The sequence below is a fragment of the Cinclus cinclus genome, unplaced genomic scaffold (assembly GCF_963662255.1).
Source record: "Cinclus cinclus unplaced genomic scaffold, bCinCin1.1 SCAFFOLD_32, whole genome shotgun sequence".
Taxonomy (NCBI): Eukaryota; Metazoa; Chordata; class Aves; order Passeriformes; family Cinclidae; genus Cinclus; species Cinclus cinclus.
Window position 1 is genome coordinate 4,198,007 of NW_026912098.1, and position 20,970 is coordinate 4,218,976.

The following is a 20,970-nucleotide window of genomic DNA, read 5'->3' on the forward strand; positions in this document are numbered from 1 at the left end:
AGAGGGGAAATGAGAAGAAGGGAAATAGCTACCAATGATGGGACGGCGTCCTCGTGGTTTTCAGCCAATAGATGGGTCTTCCTTCCGTGGGGAGATCTCAAGAGGCTTCTCCAAAGAGTCACCTTTTTATAGTCTTTTCTCAAAGCGAGTGATGTCTGGCCAAGAGGGAGGCAGATTTATCGACCATTGTGTGCTCAGAGAAGCAGGTGCCGACATGTCTGGGCTATTGTCTGCTCAAGAGCACTGTACCATGATGGATCAGCACAGCATGCACAGCACACCTGCAAACAGTTATCTGGTAAACATCTACCTCGGCCAGGCCAGAAATCCTGTTCCAAGCCAACCAGGCCAGAAAACTCCTGTGTGGAGCGAGTGGGGTTCACTGGGGTCTTCTTGTGACTGTCGTGAGGCAAATGAGGGAAACTTCAGACTGTCTCTTCCAGGAGTGTGTCTGTTTCCAGTGGGGAAAGTTAGGAGTTTTAGAGTACTTAAAAAAAAAAAAAGGAAAAGCATCTCTTTGCCTGAGTGCAGCCAGTTCTCCAAGCAAAGCAGGTTCCAGATGAGGGAGGACAGATGGGATGGAGTTGGGGAATGTGGAGCAAGGTTGTCCACACTGGGTCAGACCTCAAGGCACAGCTTCTCTGAGCAGGCCAGACCTCCTGAGGAGAGACCCTGGATCAACATCAGTCACTGAGTGCTGCAATCACCTCTGCTCTAAAAGGAGCAGTAATGAAATATACCCTTTAAAATCGGAATGGATATTTCTCCTGAAGTGCAGCAGAAAATCTTCCTGATGAACTGCACCAGACCAGAGGGAAATCAAGGCAGAGCCGTGGTTTGTCAGGAGTTCTTTGATCCCAATGAGCCCCGTGGTGCATTTGGTGCTGAGCCCTTGAACCTCGGGGCCTAGGAGGAGATTGCACAAACCCTTCCAGGATTCCAAATCAGAAGAACCTTTCAGCTGCTGCACATGCCTGTGCCTTGGGCTGGCCCAGGCACCTTCTGGGGGATGTGATGCACCTCAGCCCTGCTCTAGGAGAGAAATTCCTTTATCCTTGTTTCCAGTCTGGGCCTCCACATTTGCCCTTGGCATTAATTGTTTCTTTCTCTGGATATTCTCTGTCAAAAGATCCATCACCTCTGAAATTGCCCGTCAATCCCTCCCAGGGCTCTCCTCTGCTGTCCTCACTCTCCAGCCCACTGAGCACTGAACTCCTTTGTCCACTCCTTTGACCACTATCAAATGGTCACATGCTTGAGGCCATGGGCCCCTGGACAAGAAGGACGGTTCCTTTCTATAGGAGAGCAACCTCAGAACCCAAGGGTTTGAAGGAAGATGAGAGACAGTCACCAGAGGCCAAGGCAAGCCAGACCTGTTTGTCTTGGCAGCATTTGCCTGGGAGATATCCTTGGATAGACCAGATTTGGGAGGCCAAATGCCAATTTTGTCCATGGGCATCAGGACAAGAAATTCTTTTCTGGAGGAAGGAAAGTAGGGAGCCCCAGTGTTTCAAAGGCAGATAAGAGCTGGCCCTCAGGAAGCCAAAGTAACCTACATAGTCCTGGCAACTTTTGTCTGGGAGCTACCCTTGCATATATACAGAAATTTGGAGGCACAATTCCAGTCTTGGCCATGAATGCCTGTGCTTGAAAGATGTTTTTATCATGGGAAGAAAATGTTCAGGGACTGCCGCCGGGGTACGCAGGGCTTGGCACGGGCCGAGAAGGCAACAGAAAAACAGACACGGGGACAAACGGCCCCAGGGCTTCAGTTGCAGCAGCAGCAGCAGCAGCAGTGACAGAAGCGACTTTGTCGACCCTCTGGCTCTCCTCTCCCTCTCCCGCAGTCCCACAGCCTCTCTCGGTCTCTCTTTCCCTGGGTCCCCCTCCTCTCCCAGTCTCCGTCTCCCAGTTCTGAGCCGGGCCATGCCCTTGGGCTGCCCTGGCCCCGGGTGGGGATTTCCCATCCCCATCCCCATCCCCATCCATCCCGGCACGGTCTCACCTCCACCCGGCTCTGGCTGTACTGGCGGTGGTGCTGCTGGATGGACATCAGTGCGTGGAGCGGCATCGCCTCCCTTTGGCTCCGCCTGTCCCGACACCGGCCCCGGACCCGGCCCCGGCCCCAACATGGGCCCCGACCCCAACCCCAGCCCCTGGCCCTGGCCCCAAGGTGTGCCCTGGCCACGGTCCTGGTCTTGGTCCTGGCTCCTCCCGGGCCCGTGGAGCACACACACGGCACGGCTGCTCCTGCTGCCTGTGTTGCGGTTTCCCAGGCCCGAGCTCCACCGCTCGGCAGCGCGGTCGCTGGCCTTGAGCCTCTGCTGTCCCATTCCAAAGAGCGAACACCTGGGGCTGCCCGGCCCGGGACAGCTGAGGGGTGCTCAGGGCTCATGTCTGGCCCCGGGCCGAGCGCTGACAGCCGCGTCTCGCTGGCAGGGGAGGCGCAGCACGGCACGAAGGAGCGGTACCAGCTCGGTTTGCTGCTGGGGTGTGGCGGCTTTGGCAGCACCTGGGCGGTGACTCGGCTCTCGGACAGTGCCCCGGTGAGTGGCGGGATCAGTGGCAGGCAGAGGAGGAGGAGGCAGGAGGAGGAGGAGGAGCTCAGCCTGCTGTTGCCCTTGGCATGCAGATGGCCATCAAAAGGGTGCCATGAAACCACGTCCAGCACTGGGGCAAGCTGGTGAGTGAGCGGGGGCCAGAGGGAGAAGCTGGGGCGTGCCAGGATGGGATGAGTCGAGACCTGGAAGGGTGGAAGCCACCAGGAGCCTGGAGGGAGAGTGGGTGTGGGGCCAGCAGAGCATCCCGTGCTGAGGGAGAGCTTCCTGAGTCCTGGCACAGCATCAGCCCCGCTGACGGCATCGTGGTCCTCCTGCAGCCCGACGGCACCAGTGCACCACTGGAGATCGTGCTGCTGGACAAGGTGTCCACAGGCTTCCCTGGAGTTCTCCAGCTGCTGAAGTGTCTTGAGCTCCCCAACGACATCCTGATGGTGCTGGAATACCCGGAGTGGTGTCAGGACCTCTGTCATTTCATTCGGTCACAGGGGTTCCTGTCAGAGGAGGTGGCACAGGAGCTGTTCCGCCAGGTGCTGGAGGCCGTGCAGCACAGCACCAGCTGTGGGGTCCTGCACAGGGACATCAAACCGGAGAACATCCTGCTTGACCTGGCCACCGGGCAGGCAAAATTGATTGACTTTGGCTATGGCACCTACCTGCAGGACACAGCCTACACTCACTTTGCAGGTGAGCCCACACAGGGCTGTGTTCCCGGTCCCGGCATCTCCTGGCCCAACATCTCAGGGCCCAGCCTGGCTGTGGTAGCAGGGACTCTCCTTTTTGCTGCCAGTCATGGCACTGAGTCTTCATCTGAGTTACTTTTGACTGGGGTGTGTGGGGGGCCAGCTTCCAGCCCTGCTGGCAGCTTTTGCCAGCCACTGTGTCCAGGACTGGGGCTGGGGCAGCCAGCCTGACAAAAACACCCGTGGGTGGGGGCAGTGGGTTGTGGGGGGGTCCAAACCTGTGCAGCGGCTGTTTTGGTGGGCAGGTGAGAAAGGGCTTGCACTACTGTGCTCACATTGCTTGCCTTGTCCTCATAATGTCTTTTGGGGCAATGCAGGCAGGGAGGATGAAGACATGGATTTTCCCCACCACGGAGTGGGTTTTTCCTTGTCATGGTCAGGCCTTGCCAGGGCTTCTGCTTCACTCTTCCAGCACCAGTGGCTCCTTTTCCAACCCCAAGTTTGTACACAAGTCCCAGGTGCTGGCCAGAGGCAAGGGGTCACACCATGTGCCACTGGTGCAGCCCTAGCATGCCCAAGGATTCTGGGGCCAGGCTCTGGGAGCAGCAGCATCCCCCTGATGAACTCCATCTGTATTCCAGAGGAACACCGTCCTACAGCCCCCCAGAATGGACCCACTTTGGCTGGTACTATGGCAAGCCAGCTACCCTCTGGTCCCTGGGCATCCTGCTGCACCAGATGGTCTGTGGGGAGCACCCTTTCAGGAGAGGCCAGAACATCAGCTGGAACCATCAGCTCTCGCTGCCACAACAGATCTCTCAAGGTGAATCCTCATCTCTGGGCACGGGGGGAATACCAGTGCTGGGAGACAGCAGTGGGCTCGTGAGCATCCCACTCTGGCTGCTGCTGAGGAGGTGGCACATGTCCTGCTCTCCTGCTCTCCTCCAAAACAAAGAACTGATGGGAAGGTTTAGGCCCAGCTCTGAGCACATGCAGCACAGCCTGAGCATGAGAACAGTGGGGCAAAGCAGACTGGAGCCTCCTCCAACTGACCAGTGGTTTCTGGTTTCTCTGTCCAGAGTGCCAAGATCTGATCAGATGGTGCTTATCCATGCTCCACATGGAAAGGCCCTCGTCAGAAGACCTGTTTTGTGACCCTTGGATGCAGCAAATTCACCTGCCATAGAAGAAGGGAGAGAGCCACAGGCACACTTGGATGCAGGGCTCTGGTAAGTTCCAGTTGCACACAGGCCTTGGCAATCAGAAGCAAAGAAGCCCAGACTTTTTTGTCCTGCCTGTGTCACTGTACAGGGGTCATCAGGTGGGAACACACAGCCCTTGAGCTGCTCTGCCCAGCACTGGTGGCCACCATCTGAGCTGTTCTGGCTTGTCCTGGTTCACTGACAGCTGGGGCCTGGGCAGAACACTGAGAGCCTGGTCTCACCCCAGGGAAGGAGAAGGAGCCCCTGGAGAAGCTGTAGCAGGTGGGGCTGCTGCTGCTGGAGACAGTGAGGATGACATCAAGGATGGCAACCTCTTCCTCCACCTGGCCACTGGCAAGCTGAAGATGGACTTGGATTCTGGCACCTTCTTCAAAGCCAGGCTCCACGGCGAATTTACAGATGAGTCCAGACCCAGGGGGATGCTCCCAGATTTGGGCATTGCACAGCCTGGCCAGGAAGCAAAGGTTCCCCCTTTGCTGGGGAGGATAAAACTGATTCTTCTGTCATCTGCCAAGCTGCTTTTTGGCAGGGCCAGGGGGATGGGCTGGGGTGGGTACGAAATGGGAGTCAGCTCCTGGCCCTGCCAACAGCCCCCAGCACCCACCGTGCCCCGGGCTGGGGCAGCCAGCACGACACAAACAAAGCCCCATGGTGGGAGTGAGGTGGGACTCCAGAACTGGGCATGGCTGCTTTCCTTGGCAGGCAAGGAAGGGCTTGGGCTGCTCCACTGCCCTTGCTTGCTTTGGGATCACCATGACTTTTGGGGCCAGTGCAGGGGAAAAGGGAGAAAGCATGGGCTTCTCTCACCCGTGGGTGGCTTTTTCCCTGGCATCTAGGGTTGGGCCTTCCTCAAGCCCCTGACAGAGATGAGATTTTTTACCATTTTTCTTTTCTCCCCTTCTGGACTGTAATCTATTTTCATTAATTTGTTGATACTTTCTCTAAAGGAAGTGTTCCAGGTGGGCTCCAGTGTGGATCAGGAAGTGCTCGGGACCAGCTGCGGCGTGGATGGGCCGTGCCCTTGGAGAAGGCTGAGGACATCCCTTGGGACCAGCTTTTCTTCCAGCAGCGATGGCATGAGGTGGGTTCCCATCTTCTTGGCACAGTGGGATGAGAGCTTTTGGGAGATGGCAGCGAGCACAGGAGCATCCTGCTGTGGCAGCTGCTGAGGAGGTGGATGTGCCATGGCTGGCTGCAGGCTGGGCACATGTCCTGCCCTCCTGCTCTGCTGCCCAAGGCAGCAGTGATGGGCACTGCTCTGGGCACGGCCAGCACGGCCTGGGCACCGTGGCAGCTGGGACAAGGGGCACAAGAGCCTTCAGCTGACGGGCAATTTCTGGTTTCCCTCCTTGCAGCTGGGCCCTGTGGATGCTGAGGCTGCTCTGGGCTCTGCCAGGGCTCTGCTGCAGCTCAGCACCAGGCTGGCATCAGCCAAAGGAGAAATGGAGTGACCTGCAGCAGAGACTTGGTTGAGCATTTCAGCAACACAGCTCAAGTTTGCAGAGTGTACACCTCCGAGGGAAAACATGACATCCTCCAAAAAGTAAATTTCTTCAATAACTTCTGAAATGACATCAATCTGGTATGACCCCAAATGATATCTTTCAGCCTGCTCAAGCTGTAGCTCAGTCCTTCTCTGAACAGTTCTCTCCCCCACCTGCCTTTTACTTCACAAGCTTGGGGCAGAGAGTGGAACCAGGGCTGAGGTGCATGGGGAGCACCCAGAGCTGTGGCTTGCACTCAGTGTTTGCAAGTGTTGTGTTCTCATCTCCTGCAGCCTGTGGGGAAAACAGCCTGTGCTGCCAGGCCAGCACTGCCCCTCTGGGCAGGGACAAGGCTGAAGGGCTTTCCCATTCCAGAGGAGCCAGCACTGAGCCTTGGCAGGGCCTGGCAGGGCTGGACACAGGTCTGGCTCCTGTCCAGGACTCACTGCCCACCCACCCCCATTGTGCTCCCACGGACAGAAGAGTCTGTCTGTGCCAGGGGCTCTTGGATGTCTCTGTATCCATGGACAGAAGGGTCTGTCTGTGCCGGGTGCTCTTGGATGTCTCTGTACCCATGGACAGAAGGGTCTGTCTGTGCCAGGTGCTCTTGGATGTCTCTGTACCCATGGACAGAAGGGTCTGTCTGTGCCAGGGGCTCTGGGATGTCTCTGTATCCATGGACAGAAGGGTCTGTCTGTGCCAGGTGCTCTTGGATGTCTCTGTACCCATGGACAGAAGGGTCTGTCTGTGCCAAGGGCTGTGGGATGTCTCTGTATCCATGGACAGAAGGGTCTGTCTGTGCCAGGGGCTCTGGGATGTCTCTGTATCCATGGACAGAAGGGTCTGTCTGTGCCAGGTGCTCTTGGATGTCTCTGTACCCATGGACAGAAGGGTCTGTATGTGCCAAGGGCTCTGGGATGTCTCTGTATCCATGGACAGAAGGGTCTGTCTGTGCCAGGGGCTCTGGGATGTCTCTGTATCCATGGACAGAAGGGTCTGTCTGTGCCAGGGGCTCTGGGATGTCTCTGTATCCATGGACAGAAAGGTCTGACTGTGCCAGGCTATCCATATTGTCTTTGTACCTGTGGGACCAACATGGAGAGTGAAAGTGTCAGTCACGTTGCTTGCACACCCCTTCCTTTCTATACCATACACATCCATGCACACCCCCATGTATGGATATATTAAAAGGATAGGGATGGGCAGAGATTTCCCACAGAGCTCTAACTTTGGCATAACTCACCTTGTAAGGCAGTGGACCGGGGATTTGTTCCCCAGCTTTGTGAGTAGGTGTCCAAGAGCTGAAGGGAGCAGCATTTGGGAGCCATTTCAGGATTTCTAGGCAGGAAGTGGAGCTGACAACCATCTGCGTAAATTGCTGGATTCACTGCTGGGATGGGCTGCTATTAATTGAGGAATATGGCACAATGGAGACATGAGACTTGGAAAAATCCCAGCCGTCATGGATTTGTGCCAGGGGGGTAGCTGCAGAAACACTTTGTGTCTGCTCTGGGGACACAAGGTCCAAGGATCTGCAGTGTCAGAAGGTGACTGTGGGTGGTGGCAGGAGAAGTCCCATTTCACGACATCCCAGAGTGGCACAGGACAAAGATAAAAGCACACACAACCTCACTGATGAAGTCTTTCTGATGCTGCACATCCTATAGGAAAAGCTGCTGTCACCCAATCCATTTGGAGTTATCACATTAATTTTCAATACTTGAGGTTACAGTTTCAAACTGCAGTGTTTTTACCCTCAAAACACAATCATGCACAGTCCATATTTCAATTTTCTCTTTCTTCAACCACAATTAAAAATGACTTAATATTACAATCAAACCCCAAAATCTTTTAAAAAAGGATGCTGAGGTCAGTAATATGGATCCATGTCATCAGAACTTTCACAAAGCAAATAATTTAGTTGTCTTTTTAAAAAAGATCAGATACTAATTAATCCAAAGTTACAGAAGATTTTTCACTACACATTGGGGTTTATTTGTTCTCTTCATTTTCACTTTTCTTTTTGTTCTTTTGCTTTTTTTTTTTAAACAGAGAGAACACATCCTAAGAAAGGAATGTACAGCAAAATGAGATGCATTTCTGATAAACAATGAAAATGTAGGCTCCTCCTCTGTTTACTTTTGTCTGGATACTTTGAAAATAATTATAGCAGATAGCAGCAGCAGATGCAGAGTGGTTGCTTTGGACTAAACTGGAGTTTAGCACTGGTGACATCCTGATCCAGTCACGAGTTGCAGAATTCTTGTGCAGATCTCAAGCCCTGTGTTTGCAGGCACAGCACCTGCAGCTCTGACACAGCAGTGCATGAGAACAGCTCTGCTATTCCCCCAGAGAATCGGGGCTCTGCCCAAGAACGAGGTGCTGCAGTCCTTTGCTCCTGGTTCCCGTGTGGAGCAGCTCCTTCCCGCTGGCTGAGCTGCTCAGGCAGAGCCCGGCAGCTCCTGGCCCTGCAGGGCTGAGGCTTTTCCCCCTTGCTGGGCACAGACTGATGGAGCAGCACTGCTGAGCACGGGGACACAGCGAGGGACCAGGAGCAGCTGCCTTTGTCCACCTGCAGCTCCAAGGCCCAAGCTCTGAGCAGACAGGGCTGGAAGGGACTCGCAGGCTCCCTGTTTGCTGGGCTGCCCCCCTTGTGCCCGGCCCAGCTCTGTGTGGGGCAGAGGGAGAACAAGGGGCAGCTCCCTCCCAGCTCCCAGCCCCAGCCCAGGGACCCCTCTGGCCCCGGGGCTTGGGGCACTGTCAGCACCCTCTGCTCCAGCCACCGCTTCTGCTGGCACTGACAGCAACACCCAAACTGTGGCTGATCCCGAGGGAGCAGCAGCAGTGCCTGCATCTGATCCCTGACTCTGGGGCACGGCTGGACAAACGACACCCACAGCAGCAGCAGCAGCAGCAGCAGCAGCAGCACATGGACCTGACTTTGAGCACAGCCCCTGGCACTGTTCCCTCCCGTGTGCAGTGGTGTCACAGCAGCCTGGGGCACCTGGGAGCCCTCTGTGCCAGCAGGGACTGGAGATGGCAGCCCTGGGCTCCTGGAGGTTGTGCAGGGAACAGAGGTGGGGACTGCCTCTCCATGGGGAGCTTCCAGATGGAAAAGGCTGCTGTGACCAGGCAGCTGCAAGGGCAGAGAAAGGAGGGGCTGGAGCCCTTGATTTGTGCCAGTTCCACAGTCCTGGGGAGCAGCCACTGAGCACAGGGGGAACAGAGGGCACAGCAAGAGGGACAAAACCAGTCAAGGTCAGAGACAGGAAAGAGCCAGAGCTGGGAGCAGGAACAGCTGCTTCATTGCACCCTTGGACAAAGCGCTTGGCTGAGCTTCCCAAGTGCTGAAGGGCATGAAGGGCAGAGAGGTGACAGCAAACCATGCTCCTGTTTGCACAGCCTCCCCTCTCAGTGTCCCAGAAGGATTTGGATGAACTGTATTCTTCTCTCTGAGTTGTCACATTCAGCATGAGCAGCTTAGCCCCAGGAGCTAAAGCAGCTGAAGCTTTAGGCCACAAGGGCTGACCAAGAGGGAACTTTTGGACCCCCAGGTTTAGGATGGCCAGCAGTTGGGATGTGTCCCAAGGAGGCTGTGCCAGCTTCTCTGGAAGGCCCCGTGCCCTTCCAGCTACGGCTGTGTCAGCAGCCCTGGGGGCTCCTTCTGCTGCCCTGAGCCCGCAGAGCAGGGCAGTGTTTGCTGGTGGTTAGAGCTGCTCATAAACATCCTGTCAGGCTGCCTTAAACACTTGGGGTGAGGGATTTCTTCCAACCTGGGCCACTTTGGGTGGGCTGAGGGTGTCCCCAGGGCAGGTGGCAGTGTGTGCAAGGGCCTTTGTGACACAAAGCAGCACGGTCACCATGGCATGGAATGGGACACGGTGTCAAAGGACCCTTTGTGACCTGTGCTGACATAGGAGCTGGCAGTGACACAGCCACACCACAGCGCTCGGAGCAGGCGACGGGACAGGACGCACCGGAGCGGTGCTGTGAGGAGCCCCCACACAGCGCACTCGTTCGTGTCTGACCCGGAGCTTTTCTGAGGTGTTATTCCTGCAGGTGACCTCGTGGCAAGGCTGTGGGACTTGGTGGCCCGTGGCCTTCCCGAGGCTTCTCTTTTGCAGGTGCACTCGCGGCCGGACCGCGGGACTTGGTGACCAGAATTGCTTACGAGGAGTCTCCTGTCCTTGTGGCAGGAGCCCTCAAGAGCAGAGTGCAGGACTTGCTGTCCTGCAGCCTTCCTGAGGCAACTCTGTCGTGGGTGTCTTCAAGGCACAACTGCACGACTTGTTGCCTCACAGCTTTCCCAAGGCATCTCTCTAGAAGGTGCCCTTGAGCCAGACTCTGACATGGCGGGCAGATTTCTCAGCCTGTTCAATGTTTGCAGAGGGAAAAAAGAGAAAGGCCCTGGAGTATCCCCAGAACAACCACCTGAGGAGCTGGAGCAGTTCCAGCCAATGCAGGATGGTGAGTGGCACAGCAGGGCCACAGGGCTAATGGCTGCTGCCAGCTGGGCCCCATCCCATCCCATCCCATCCCATCCCATCCCATCCCATCCCATCCCATCCCATCCCATCCCATCCCACCCACTGTGGACATGGCCAGGGACAGGACAGAAGAGGGGCTGGGCAGACACCCCGCAGCAGCCGTGCTCCATCCCCTGGGGCATCCCGGGGATGTCCCTGCCTGGGGAGCACAGGGCAGGGCTGTGTTCTCTGGCCTCTCCCGCCGCCCCTCAGCTCTGGCTGCACTCGCTCTTACCCAGGAGCAGCCACTGACCGGACACAAGAGCAGGAACCCACCCGCGGCCGCTTCCGCACAACACTGAAGGTACCTGCAGCCATCCCCACCTGGGCTGGGCCTGCTGTCACTGCTCAGCCCAGCACAGCGCTTGGAGCATTGCATGGAACTTGCCTCTCTTCCCTGTCCTTTGTTCTCCTGCAGAGGTTCCAGAAGTTCCTACGCATTCGACGTAGGAAGACCAGAACCACAGCTACAGAGGGCACAGCTGAGCCTGACTCCAGGCTGACCGAGCTCCAGGCAGAGCCTGATGTCAGCCCAAATTCACCTGAGTGCTCAGAGGGCTCTGACACTGCAATGAATGATGGCAGGGCAAAGGCTGACATGGCAGAGACTGAGGACATGGCCGGCACTGCAGAGACTGAGGGCATCACAAATACTGACACCACTGCCACTCTGAGTCAGGAACTCATTGGGGACTATTTCAAGGAGCCCTGTGTTTCTTCCCAGCCAAACGTAAGCAGCCTGAGGCCAGGGTTTGAGGCCTCACAGGAGTGCATGCCCACTCACGCCATGGTCACTGGGCCCCCTCAGTCTTTGAGGCCAGCACAGTGTGGCAGGGAGAGAAGCACTACTTAGGGGCAGCTGGGGAGTGTCTCCCATGGACAGTGCTCCAAGTCTTCCCCACCTCCTCCAGGTGCCAGCCATGGTGAAAAGCATTCACCAGAGTCTCGTGTCCCATGCCACTGTGGGTGTCAGGCTGCGCACTGACATTTGGAGGCTGGCTGGAGAACACCCTGCTGACGTGGTGCTGACCCTCCTGCGCTGTGCCCCAACGTGTGACAGGTACAGGGTCCACGTGCCTTGAGAGCTCAGGGATCAACAGCCTTTAGGGACCATGGCCCTGTACAGCCTGTCCAATGGGGTCTGCCATACAGGCACAGAGCTCCAGGACCCTCAGGCCCCTCTGTTTCCTCAGCCTGCTGCCATGCTCCCTCCCTCCCCCTCAGGGCATTGGGGCTCTGTCACCTGGGCCCCACAGCTGTACAGGGCCTGGTCCTGTGACTGAGACCCCCTGACACAGAGCTGTGATCCCACAGAGCTGCTGCAAGGATGTGGAGAGCCATAGGCTCGTCAGGACCAACAGTGGAGAAGGTGCTGCCCACACTGCTCTGTGTGATGGAGGATTGGCCTCTGCACAGCATGAGCACCTCTGATGGAGACAACAAAGACGTGTTTGCCATGGCTGTGAGTTTCTGGAACTGGCCTCTGCTCGCTCTCCAGTCGCCTCTCCAGCAGCTCTCCATACTCTCCGTGCCTCAGGCACTGGGCTGAAACCTGGGCTAGGGACAGGCTCAGGGGGCACTGGGCCCGCTGCTCCCCCTGCGTCTCCCCTCGGGCCCTGCCCCATGGACAGCTCAGCCCTGAGCGCTGTCTCGGGCTGCTTCTTTTGCAGGCTACTCTGGTGATCTGGCTAATTGTGCCTCAGTGCCAGAAGGCAATGATCCTTTATTCCTCCCGCCTGTTTGTGGCTCTGCTCTTCCACGTTGTCATCACCACACAGCAGATGCCAGAGGAAGTTGATAACTTCTGGACAGCGTGCCGGGAGGAACATCGCCTTCCCAGCCACCCCAACAGGTCCTAGCCCTCCTGTCCTTCCCATGCCCTTGTGGCCAGCACCAGTGCTCCCAGGGTGACCTGGACTTTGCTCTGCACACAGGTTTGCGGTGCAGGCCATGAAGGCTCTGCTCTTCTGTCTGCACTATGACCCTGAGGTGATGGCCATGGAGCGCAAGCGTGGCTGGGACACGCTGCTCTGTGCTGACACCCAGCACTATGCCGTGGGTCTGCTGGCCAGGTGAGACCCCCATTTCCCCTCTGTCCCCGACATTTGTGCTCTGTGCCCAGGGTGCCCCACACAGTCCCTGTGCTCATGGGCCAGAGGGATTTGTCACCAAGGGACAGCCAAGCAGACTGGAAAAGGCTGGGAGAGGAGGTGCCCAGAAGGAGCAGCCTCCCAAAATGCCCACATCCGCTCCAGGGATGCTGGGCAAAGACTGGATCTCTGTGACTCAGTCCTGAGAGAGGTTTGCCTGCCCACCTCAGTGTCTTGGTGCCTTTTCCCCCATCAGGCAGATGCGCCGTGCCTCCCTCTCCGTGTGTTCTGGGGTTGCACGCCGCCTGCTTGGCTGGCTCAGCAGGGAAGAGCCACGCTGGGATCTGCCTCTCCTGGCATTCCTTGTGGAGGTGAGCCCGATGGCCAGCGCTGCCTCTCTGAGCTGCCTCCCAGCTCTCTGTGGTCATCGCCACAGCTGCCTGGGACGGTGCCCGTGCCCTGTGCTGCTGTCTGGGCCCAGCCCTGTGCGGATCTGGGCTCCTGCTGGCTGGGTCCCCTGTCACTGCCCTGTGCCTTCCAGGTCCTGGACTGCTTGGATTTCACTCACTGTGCTGACAGCATCCTTGAGCTCATGTCAAGGCATGTGCAGAGCAAGTGCAGGGAGAGGCGTCGCCTGGCGCTCCGAGGCCTTGTGGTGCTCAGCAAGGATCCCTCGATGGTGAGAAGGGGACATCGGCTGAAGCTGCGCTGGGGAAAGCAGCCCCTTGGGCTGGCTGGGCTTCAGGAGCTGAGGCAGATGCTCCCAGCTCTCCTGCCTCACCTCCCTGAGTTCTTTGGGACAGGCCTTTGGCCTCTGGGCCCTGCAGTTGGGGTTGCAGTGCCAGGGCAGTGTTGGTGGTGCTGTCGTTCGTGGCTTCACAGCACAACCTTGTGTTCCACACAGGCCCTAAAAATGTGTAGCCTGTCTCAAAGCCTTTTGGAGCTGCTGGCTGATGCAGATGGAGAGGTGGTTGGCATGAGCCTCCACGTGTTCACCAATGTGCTCCAGGACAAAGACATCCTGATATCCAGCACCACCGCCCTGAAGCTGGCCCAGGCACTCCTGGCCCTCTTTGACAACGTAAGGCTCAGTGTCCTCAGCCACGGGCACTGGCTGCTGCCCAGAAACTTGGTGCCCTGTGGATTATTTGGGCTGTTGTTCAGGGGCTGCAGTAGTTGGTGCTGAGGTTTTTTCCTTTCCTCCAGGACAACAGCCACATGCAGCTGCTCTCCCTTGACCTCTTCTGCAAGGTGATGGAATTGGTAGTAGACGAGGGAAAAAAGCCCCTTAAGTCAACTGTGTGCCAGAGCCTACTCCCACTTTTATTCCACTGTCATGATGAAAATCGGCGTGTGGCGGAGGTTAGGACTCGTGGGCTGCTGGTGCATCCCTGGGAGGGGGCTCGGCTGCCTCCTGCCCTGGCACCTCCCGGGCTGCAGCCTCCTCCAGGCCTTGGCACAGGGACACGGGTCCTGTGCCCTGAACTGCGCTGCCATCTCCACATCTCTGCTGCTCTCCAGGCCTCTCGGGAAACGCTGCATTGTGCAAACATATTCCTGAAGAGGAGGAATCTGGAGCAGCTGCTGAAGAAGGAGCAGCTGTGGAAGTTGGCCGAGTGCCTGGTAAGGACGGCCTGGAAGCCCCAGGCTCAGGCTGGAGAAGCCCCCTGAGCGCGGTGCTCGCTGTGTGGGGCTGGCAGCTGTGGCCGTGCCCAGTGCTGCACCCAGGGGCCGCACGGGCTCTGCTCCAGGCTCCCATGGCCCCGAGCCGGGTGCCGACGGAGCCCCGGCCCAACGGGGCCGCGGGGCGGGTCGGCACCGCGGCTCCCCGGGCAGCACCCGGCCCTCTGCCCCTGCAGAGCCCGGCGCCAGCGGCTGCCGGCCGCGCCTCAGGGCTGGGCGGGCAGGGGAGGCCGGGGCCGGGCGCCTCAGGGCAGCGCCTGCCAAAGGGGCAGAGCCCGCCCCGACCCTTCCCTGCCTGCCGCCGCTCTCCCCAGCTGGCAGAGGACAGGAGCCGAGCGGCCCAGCACCTGCGCCAGGCCCTGCCGTACCTGCAGAGCCCCCAGGAGCCCCTGCGAGAGGCGGCCATCAGCTTCATTGGTGAGCCCGGGGTCCCTCCCCACCCACCACGGCGCGGCCCCGGCCCCGGCTGCTGCCCCGGCAGCGCCATCCGGGCCCGGCACCGTGGAGCCCCGGCTGCCCTCGGGGCTGCTGCCGCCCTCTCCCAGCCGTGCCCTTCCTTGGGTGTCAGGAGGTGGCGAGGGCCCGGGCTGAGCCCTGCCGGGCCAGGAGGGCCAGCGGCCACAGGGCTGGCAGCGCCGCTGGCAGGGAGCTGTGCCGCTGGGGCAGTGACAGGCTCTGTGTTCCCAGGGCTCACCGGGCAGAGCTTGAGGGGGCAGAAGGAAGAGCCCCAGGTGCTCAGGGAGGGTGAGTGAGGGCAGCGGGCTGTCAGAGGGGCTGGTGGGGGGAGCTGCAATCCCTGGGCAGGGAGCTGCAATCCCTGGCCCGGCTGTGGAGGGTTTCACTCCCTGTGTGGATGAACGGTGGCGTGGATGGAGCACACAGAGATTTCAGGGACATGGGTGGGGGTATTTGTGGCCAACACCTTGCAGCTGATCCCCTTGGCCCCTCCTCTGTGTTGGCCATGGAATAAGCTAGGTGGGATGGCCCTAGCAGGAAGGTCACCTTGGATTCCCACAGATCTGGGCTCTGACCATGGCTCCTTTCCTCTGTCTTCCAGTCTTTCAAGCCCTGATGACAGACGACAGCCCGTCCCAGACAAACGTAGGAATTCAAGATACACTCAATTGAAGAGCTGCAGAACCATGCTCATCTGCTGGCTCAGAAGAACCAGCATCCCTTTAAGCTCTCCAGATGCCATGGAAGATGAGGCAACCTTGAGACCAGAAGAGACCAGCTGGAGCTCCAAGCACAGCTGAGCCTGTTGAAGTTCATGTGGCTTCAGCCCTCTCCCTGCTTGTACATAGCTCTCTCCCTCCAGCCTTCAGACACTGCCCATCCTCTCATCTTCCCTCCACTATTCCTCCCTTTTCACTGCTCCCTCCCTCCAGCCCTCACACTGTGCCCATCCCTTTTTTCTCTTATATCTCATTCCACCCTTTTCACTGCCCCCTCCCTCCAGCCCTCACACTGCACCCATCCCTTTTGTCCCCTCCAGCTCCTCCCGTTGCTTCCCCCTCCATCAATAAAGAGTTTGGCTTCTTCACTTTGCCTGCATCTCTGTGGAGCTCAAGCGCCGCAAATCCGGAGCCCTGGGACACATGGGCTCTTCCTGCCGTTCTCTTCCACGCTGTGTTTTGTGCAGAGATGCAGAGGAACAAGGACAGATCAGGCTGGAAATATCTCTGTGCTAAAGGTCCAGTTCCACAACACTGTGGAGTTAAAGGTCTTGCTGAGCACCCTGGAGGCCCTGGGTTTTAGAAGAGCCACTCCACCTGAGTATGCTCTGAACCCAACTGGGACTGATTCCATGGCAAGCATCCACAGAGGGCAAAGGAGACTGGAATGCTGCAAGGTTTCAACACCAGCTTCCTGAAAGCACAGCAATGCTCCATCCCTGCCCAGGTCAGGAAGAGGGCAGAACCAGAGACCATCAGGGCTTCACAAGGAGCGTTGGGTGTGCCAAAGGACAAATGAGGCAGCAGCACAGTGCCCGAGACTCGGACGTGTGACCGTGCCAGTGTCCAGAGCGCTGTCAGGCAGTGCTGGGATCCTGAGTGCGGTTCTGGTCCCCACAAATGAGGAATCACAGCCCCTGCCCCAGACCCAGTCAGAAAGCCAAGCAAGTGAGACCAGAGGGAGGGCACCCTTCCAGTCTCTCTTGGGCATGGCTGCAAAACAGCCCCTGCTTCTTCTTGCTCCACCTGTGATTGGGGTGTGCTGATGGCAGAGCCAGCCAGGTTGTGCTCTGTGTGCCAAAGCCTGTTGAGAGGGGGAAGGAAAAGTGCTGGGTGCAGAGCAGAATCCTGTAAAGTGCTGGCAAGAGCATCCTGCAGGAGCAGAGCTCTGGTCTGTGGCCAGGAACAGCCTGGTTTTGCTGCCATGAACACAGGCAGGACTCCAGGCAGTTGAAGAGGCAGCGGGCAGCTTGTGTTTGTAGAGGGCCTGGGGCTGCATATGTGAACCTCCACCTGGAAACACACTTGGGGGAATATGACCTAGAGCTGGAGTGCCTGTTCTGCAGCCCTGAGGACTCTTGGCCAGCCCAGGGCATGTGCCCCCTGCCAGGGACAGCTCTCAGCCTGCCTGGCAGCTCCCCATGGACTGTGGGCAGAAGTTGGAGGTGGAAGGAGCCACCCCCATCAGGGCAGATTCCTCCTGCTCTGGAGATGCTGCTGCATGGCCAGGGCTGCTCTCAGCTCTCTCCTCAATGCAAGGCAAAGGGGCTGTCAGGTGTTTCTGTGTCCCTGGGACTCCTGCACTGTCCCACAGCGCATCAGCAGATGTGCCTCAGATCTGCCTCACAAAGTGCCTCCTCCTCAGCCTGCTCTGCCTACAGACAGCAGCAGCAGCACCTTGGCTTGCAGCATCTCAGTTTGTCTGAGCTGCCCTTCAGGCCCTGCTGCCAGGGAGATGCCCCTGGGCAGTGCCCTGTGCTGGGAGGGGTCTGCAGGGCAGAGCTGAGCCCCCAGGGCTGGGCTGGGCTCTGGCAGCACTGGCAGGGACAAGCCTTGGATAGAGACAAACAGCTCCCAGTAGGAACAACTCCAGGCAGCAGAGAGCCAGACTAAAGCTGGATATCCCTCCATGTCCAGATGCACAGGGAAAGAGAGGATGATTCAGAGAAAATTATTATTTAACTGGAGTCTTCAAAAAGTCCACTTTATTTTTCAAGAATGCTTATGTTCATGCTGAAATAGAGGAAGGTGCAATCAGGAAATGGCACCTGTGTGGGACAGTTAGGTCTGACTGCACTGGGGTACAGGGAGCTCTGTTTTCCCTCTGGGCTCCCTAGTGTTCAGACTGAGAATGATGCTGAAGATGATGCAGTAACTCAGCAGCAAAAACCTAAACTTAAAAATAGAAATGTGTAGTGAGGTTTTCCCATAGGAAGATAAGTAGTTTTGACTGGATTCCAGAAATTATTCCATAGGATTGAATGAGAGATATGGCTCCAAGCTTGTCAATAACTTCTTTGAACAGTCCACAATGCCCAGAGTGCAGAAATGTCCAACAGCAGCTCCATCAGGCACTTCCTCCTGCTGGCATTGGCAGACACGCGGCAGCTGCAGCTCCTGCACTTCTGCCTCTTCCTGGGCATCTCCCTGGCTGCCCTCCTGGCCAACGGCCTCATCATCAGCGCCGTAGCCTGCGGCCACCACCTGCACACCCCCATGTTCTTCTTCCTGCTCAACCTGGCCCTCACTGACCTGGGCTCCATCTGCACCACTGTCCCCAAAGCCATGCACAATTCCCTCTGGCACACCAACAACATCTCCTACTCTGCATGTGCTGCTCAGCTCTTTTTCTTTGTGTTCTTCTTGTCAGCAGAGCTGTCCCTCCTGACCATCATGTGCTACGACCGCTACGTGTCCATCTGCAAACCCCTGCACTACGGGACCCACCTGGGCAGCAGAGCTTGTGCCCACATGGCAGCAGCTGCCTGGGCCAGTGCCTTTCTCAATGCTCTGCTGCACACAGCCAATACATTTTCCCTGCCCCTGTGCCATGGCAATGCCCTGGGCCAGTTCTTCTGTGAAATCCCTCAGATCCTCAAACTCTCCTGCTCACACTCCTACTTCAGGGAACTTGTTCTTCTTGCTGTTATTTTCTGTTTAGCATCTGGGTGTTTTCTTTGGTGTTTTCTCCTATGTGCAGATCTTCAGGTTTCATGCTAAGGATCCCCTCTGAGCAGGGAAGGCACAAAGCCTTTTCCACCTGCCTTCCTCACCTAGCTGTGCTCTCCCTGTTCCTCAGCATTGGGACATTTGCTCACCTAATGCCCCCTTCAATCTCATTCCCATCCCTGGATCTGTTCCTGTCAGATCTGTACTCGGTGGGTGCCTCCAGCTCTGAACCCCCAAATCTACAGCCCGAGGAAACAGGAGCTCAAGGATGGTCTGAGAAAAATCATTGTTCATGCTTTCAGAAGCAAGAAACTCTCATTCTCCTTTCTAGCTCTTACAATGTTACTCATTAATGCCCACTCTGTGTCCTGTGTATTTTTTTTCTTCTGGCACATGTAATGTATTTTTGTGTGTTTGTTAACAGGAAAACCTTTGTCTCTAACACTTTCATCTCAGTATTTGCATTTGTAGTGCAAATTTCAGACTATATAGTCCCAGAGCTGTATTGTATACGTGGTTACACAAAATAAAGAACTCTGTATTGCCATGTTTGCCGTGACATCTTTCCTCCCTGACTTCTCTGGAGCTACAGGGTCGGGGCCTCAAGGCAGAGCTGGGGAGAAAAAGGAACCCCAGTGCTGTTCACTGCCAGGGAGCCCCAAGGCTTCAGCTCCACAACCTCCTCGCTATGCAGCACACAGAGGGGGCACAGGCTGCAGGAGAGATGGCCGAGGGCTGGGCAGGGCTGGCAGGGCCAGAGGCACCCAGGCCTTTGTCCCCTGGGCTCGGGCAGGGCCTCTGCAGGCCCCACAGAAGGAACTTTCCTGGCAGGGGCTGCACTTTGCTTCTGCCTCGGCCCTCCCTGAGGAGGCTGGCAGGGCTTGCAGGCTGATGCCATTTGTCCTTGCTGCCCCTGCCATCCCACTGCCCCAGCAACAGCCCCGAGCCACCCGTGAGGGACAGGCCCTGCTGTCCCAGGCCTGGGCTCAGCCTTGGCCTTTCTGCTTCCTCCAGCCAGCCCAGGCCTTGCTCAGCATTGCAGTTCCCTGCTCACAGCCTTTGGCTCCTGCAATCCTGCCCTCAAGGATCTGCTCTCCCCAGGCCCTGGGGAGCCTTGGGCACTCCCTGCCCTCACTCATGGCGGCCACTGATGCTCCAAGGCACTTGCAGTTTTGCTGCTGACTCCTGCAGCAGCTTCTTCAACCTTCTCTCAGTGCCTCAGGCTCCTGCAGTCAGCCCCAAATCCCCAAATCTGGGCATCATTAAAATACACAAAGGCCTTGGGAGCTCTTTGTCTTTCTTCCATTGTCTTCAAGTCTCCAGGGCTTGTGCAGCTGCTTGCAGTCACTTTGGAGTTCTGTTAAGGAGGGAGATTTCAAAGTGCACCTCATGATTTTTGGTTTTAATCAAGGGCATATTATTTTTGGTTTTCAATTCATTGCAAAGGAGATAGAAAATGATAGATCATTCTCCAGGTGATGATGATGCTGAATGTCTCCTTAGGAGGTCTGGGCACAGAGAAGAATGATCCCTTTCAGGGCTGACCCTGTTTGGACAACCTGCTCCTCACCCCCACCCTCACCGTGTCTGACATTGCCCACCTGGGACTGACATCCTGAAACATAAAAAAAATCCCTATAAATTTATTCTTATAATTGCACTTTAATAAATAAAAAAATTATAATTATTTTTTTGATTTATAGAAGGAAATATTATCTGTTAACCATTTAATAAATTAAATATAATTAAATTTAATAAAATTTCTAAAAAGTGGTATCATTTTTTATTACCTAATTTTCATATTTATATTAATATCTATACATTTTTAGCAGCCAGAGATATTACTGGTCATGAGTTCTAAGTAGCACAATTCCATTAATTATTGTCTCTTTTTTTCTCCATCCTTATGCTAATTAGTCTTTTTTTCAGTCCTCTTCTAATCCTTTTTATCATTTTCACATTCAGAGTAAAAAAGGCCACTTGGGGATCCATGGAGACTTTTCTGGGGCACAGTTGGGGATGATTTGGGTCTGGGGAGGGAATTTAGAGAGAACTTGAGGGTCTGGAGGGCACTTCAGGGAGCCGGGTGGGCACTGGGCAGGGCACTGAGGGATTCTAACGGACACCTCGGCGTCCGGGGGAGCTCTTGGGGGTCCAGGGGGAAAACTTGGAGGTCAGGGAGGGGAATGTGGAGCCCTTCGGGGTCCGGGCGGGCACTTGGGGGGCTCGAACGGGGCTCTCTGGGGCACGGGGCATGATGGGAGTTGTAGGCGCGGGTAGAATACAGTTCAATGGAGCCGCGGAGCATCACGGGAGTTGATGTCGCAGCTGCAAAGTCTCTCTGTTGTGCGCGATTCATGACGGGAGCTGTAGTCCCGGAAGTGTCTTGGACGGGGCATTTGGGGTCTGGGAAGGCTCCTGGGGGACACATTTGAGTCCGAAATGTGACTTGAGGTGCTCAGGACGGAACGTGTCCGGCTCGGGAGCATTTGGCAGGAGCTTGGGGAGGTCTAACGGGGCCCTTTAGGGCGCGGAACACGGCAGGGATTTTAAGCGTGAAACTGCGTTATGAGGGGCTATGGGGCCGCGGGAGGTAACA

General features: G+C 56.7%; 1 protein-coding gene and 1 pseudogene across 1 annotated transcript; both read left to right on the forward strand.

Annotated features, from left to right (window-relative positions):
* The first annotated feature begins 2,045 nt into the window (after nucleotides 1-2,045).
* LOC134057422 (serine/threonine-protein kinase pim-1-like) lies at nucleotides 2,046-4,427 on the forward strand. Its single transcript, XM_062514410.1, is given in 5 exon segments — nucleotides 2,046-2,546; nucleotides 2,633-2,683; nucleotides 2,879-3,245; nucleotides 3,885-4,064; nucleotides 4,321-4,427. Coding segments are annotated over 5 exon segments (1,206 nt in total).
* Nucleotides 4,428-17,750: 13,323 nt separating this feature from the next.
* On the forward strand, nucleotides 17,751-18,842 carry LOC134057423 (olfactory receptor 14J1-like; annotated as a pseudogene).
* The last annotated feature ends 2,128 nt before the right edge of the window (nucleotides 18,843-20,970 follow it).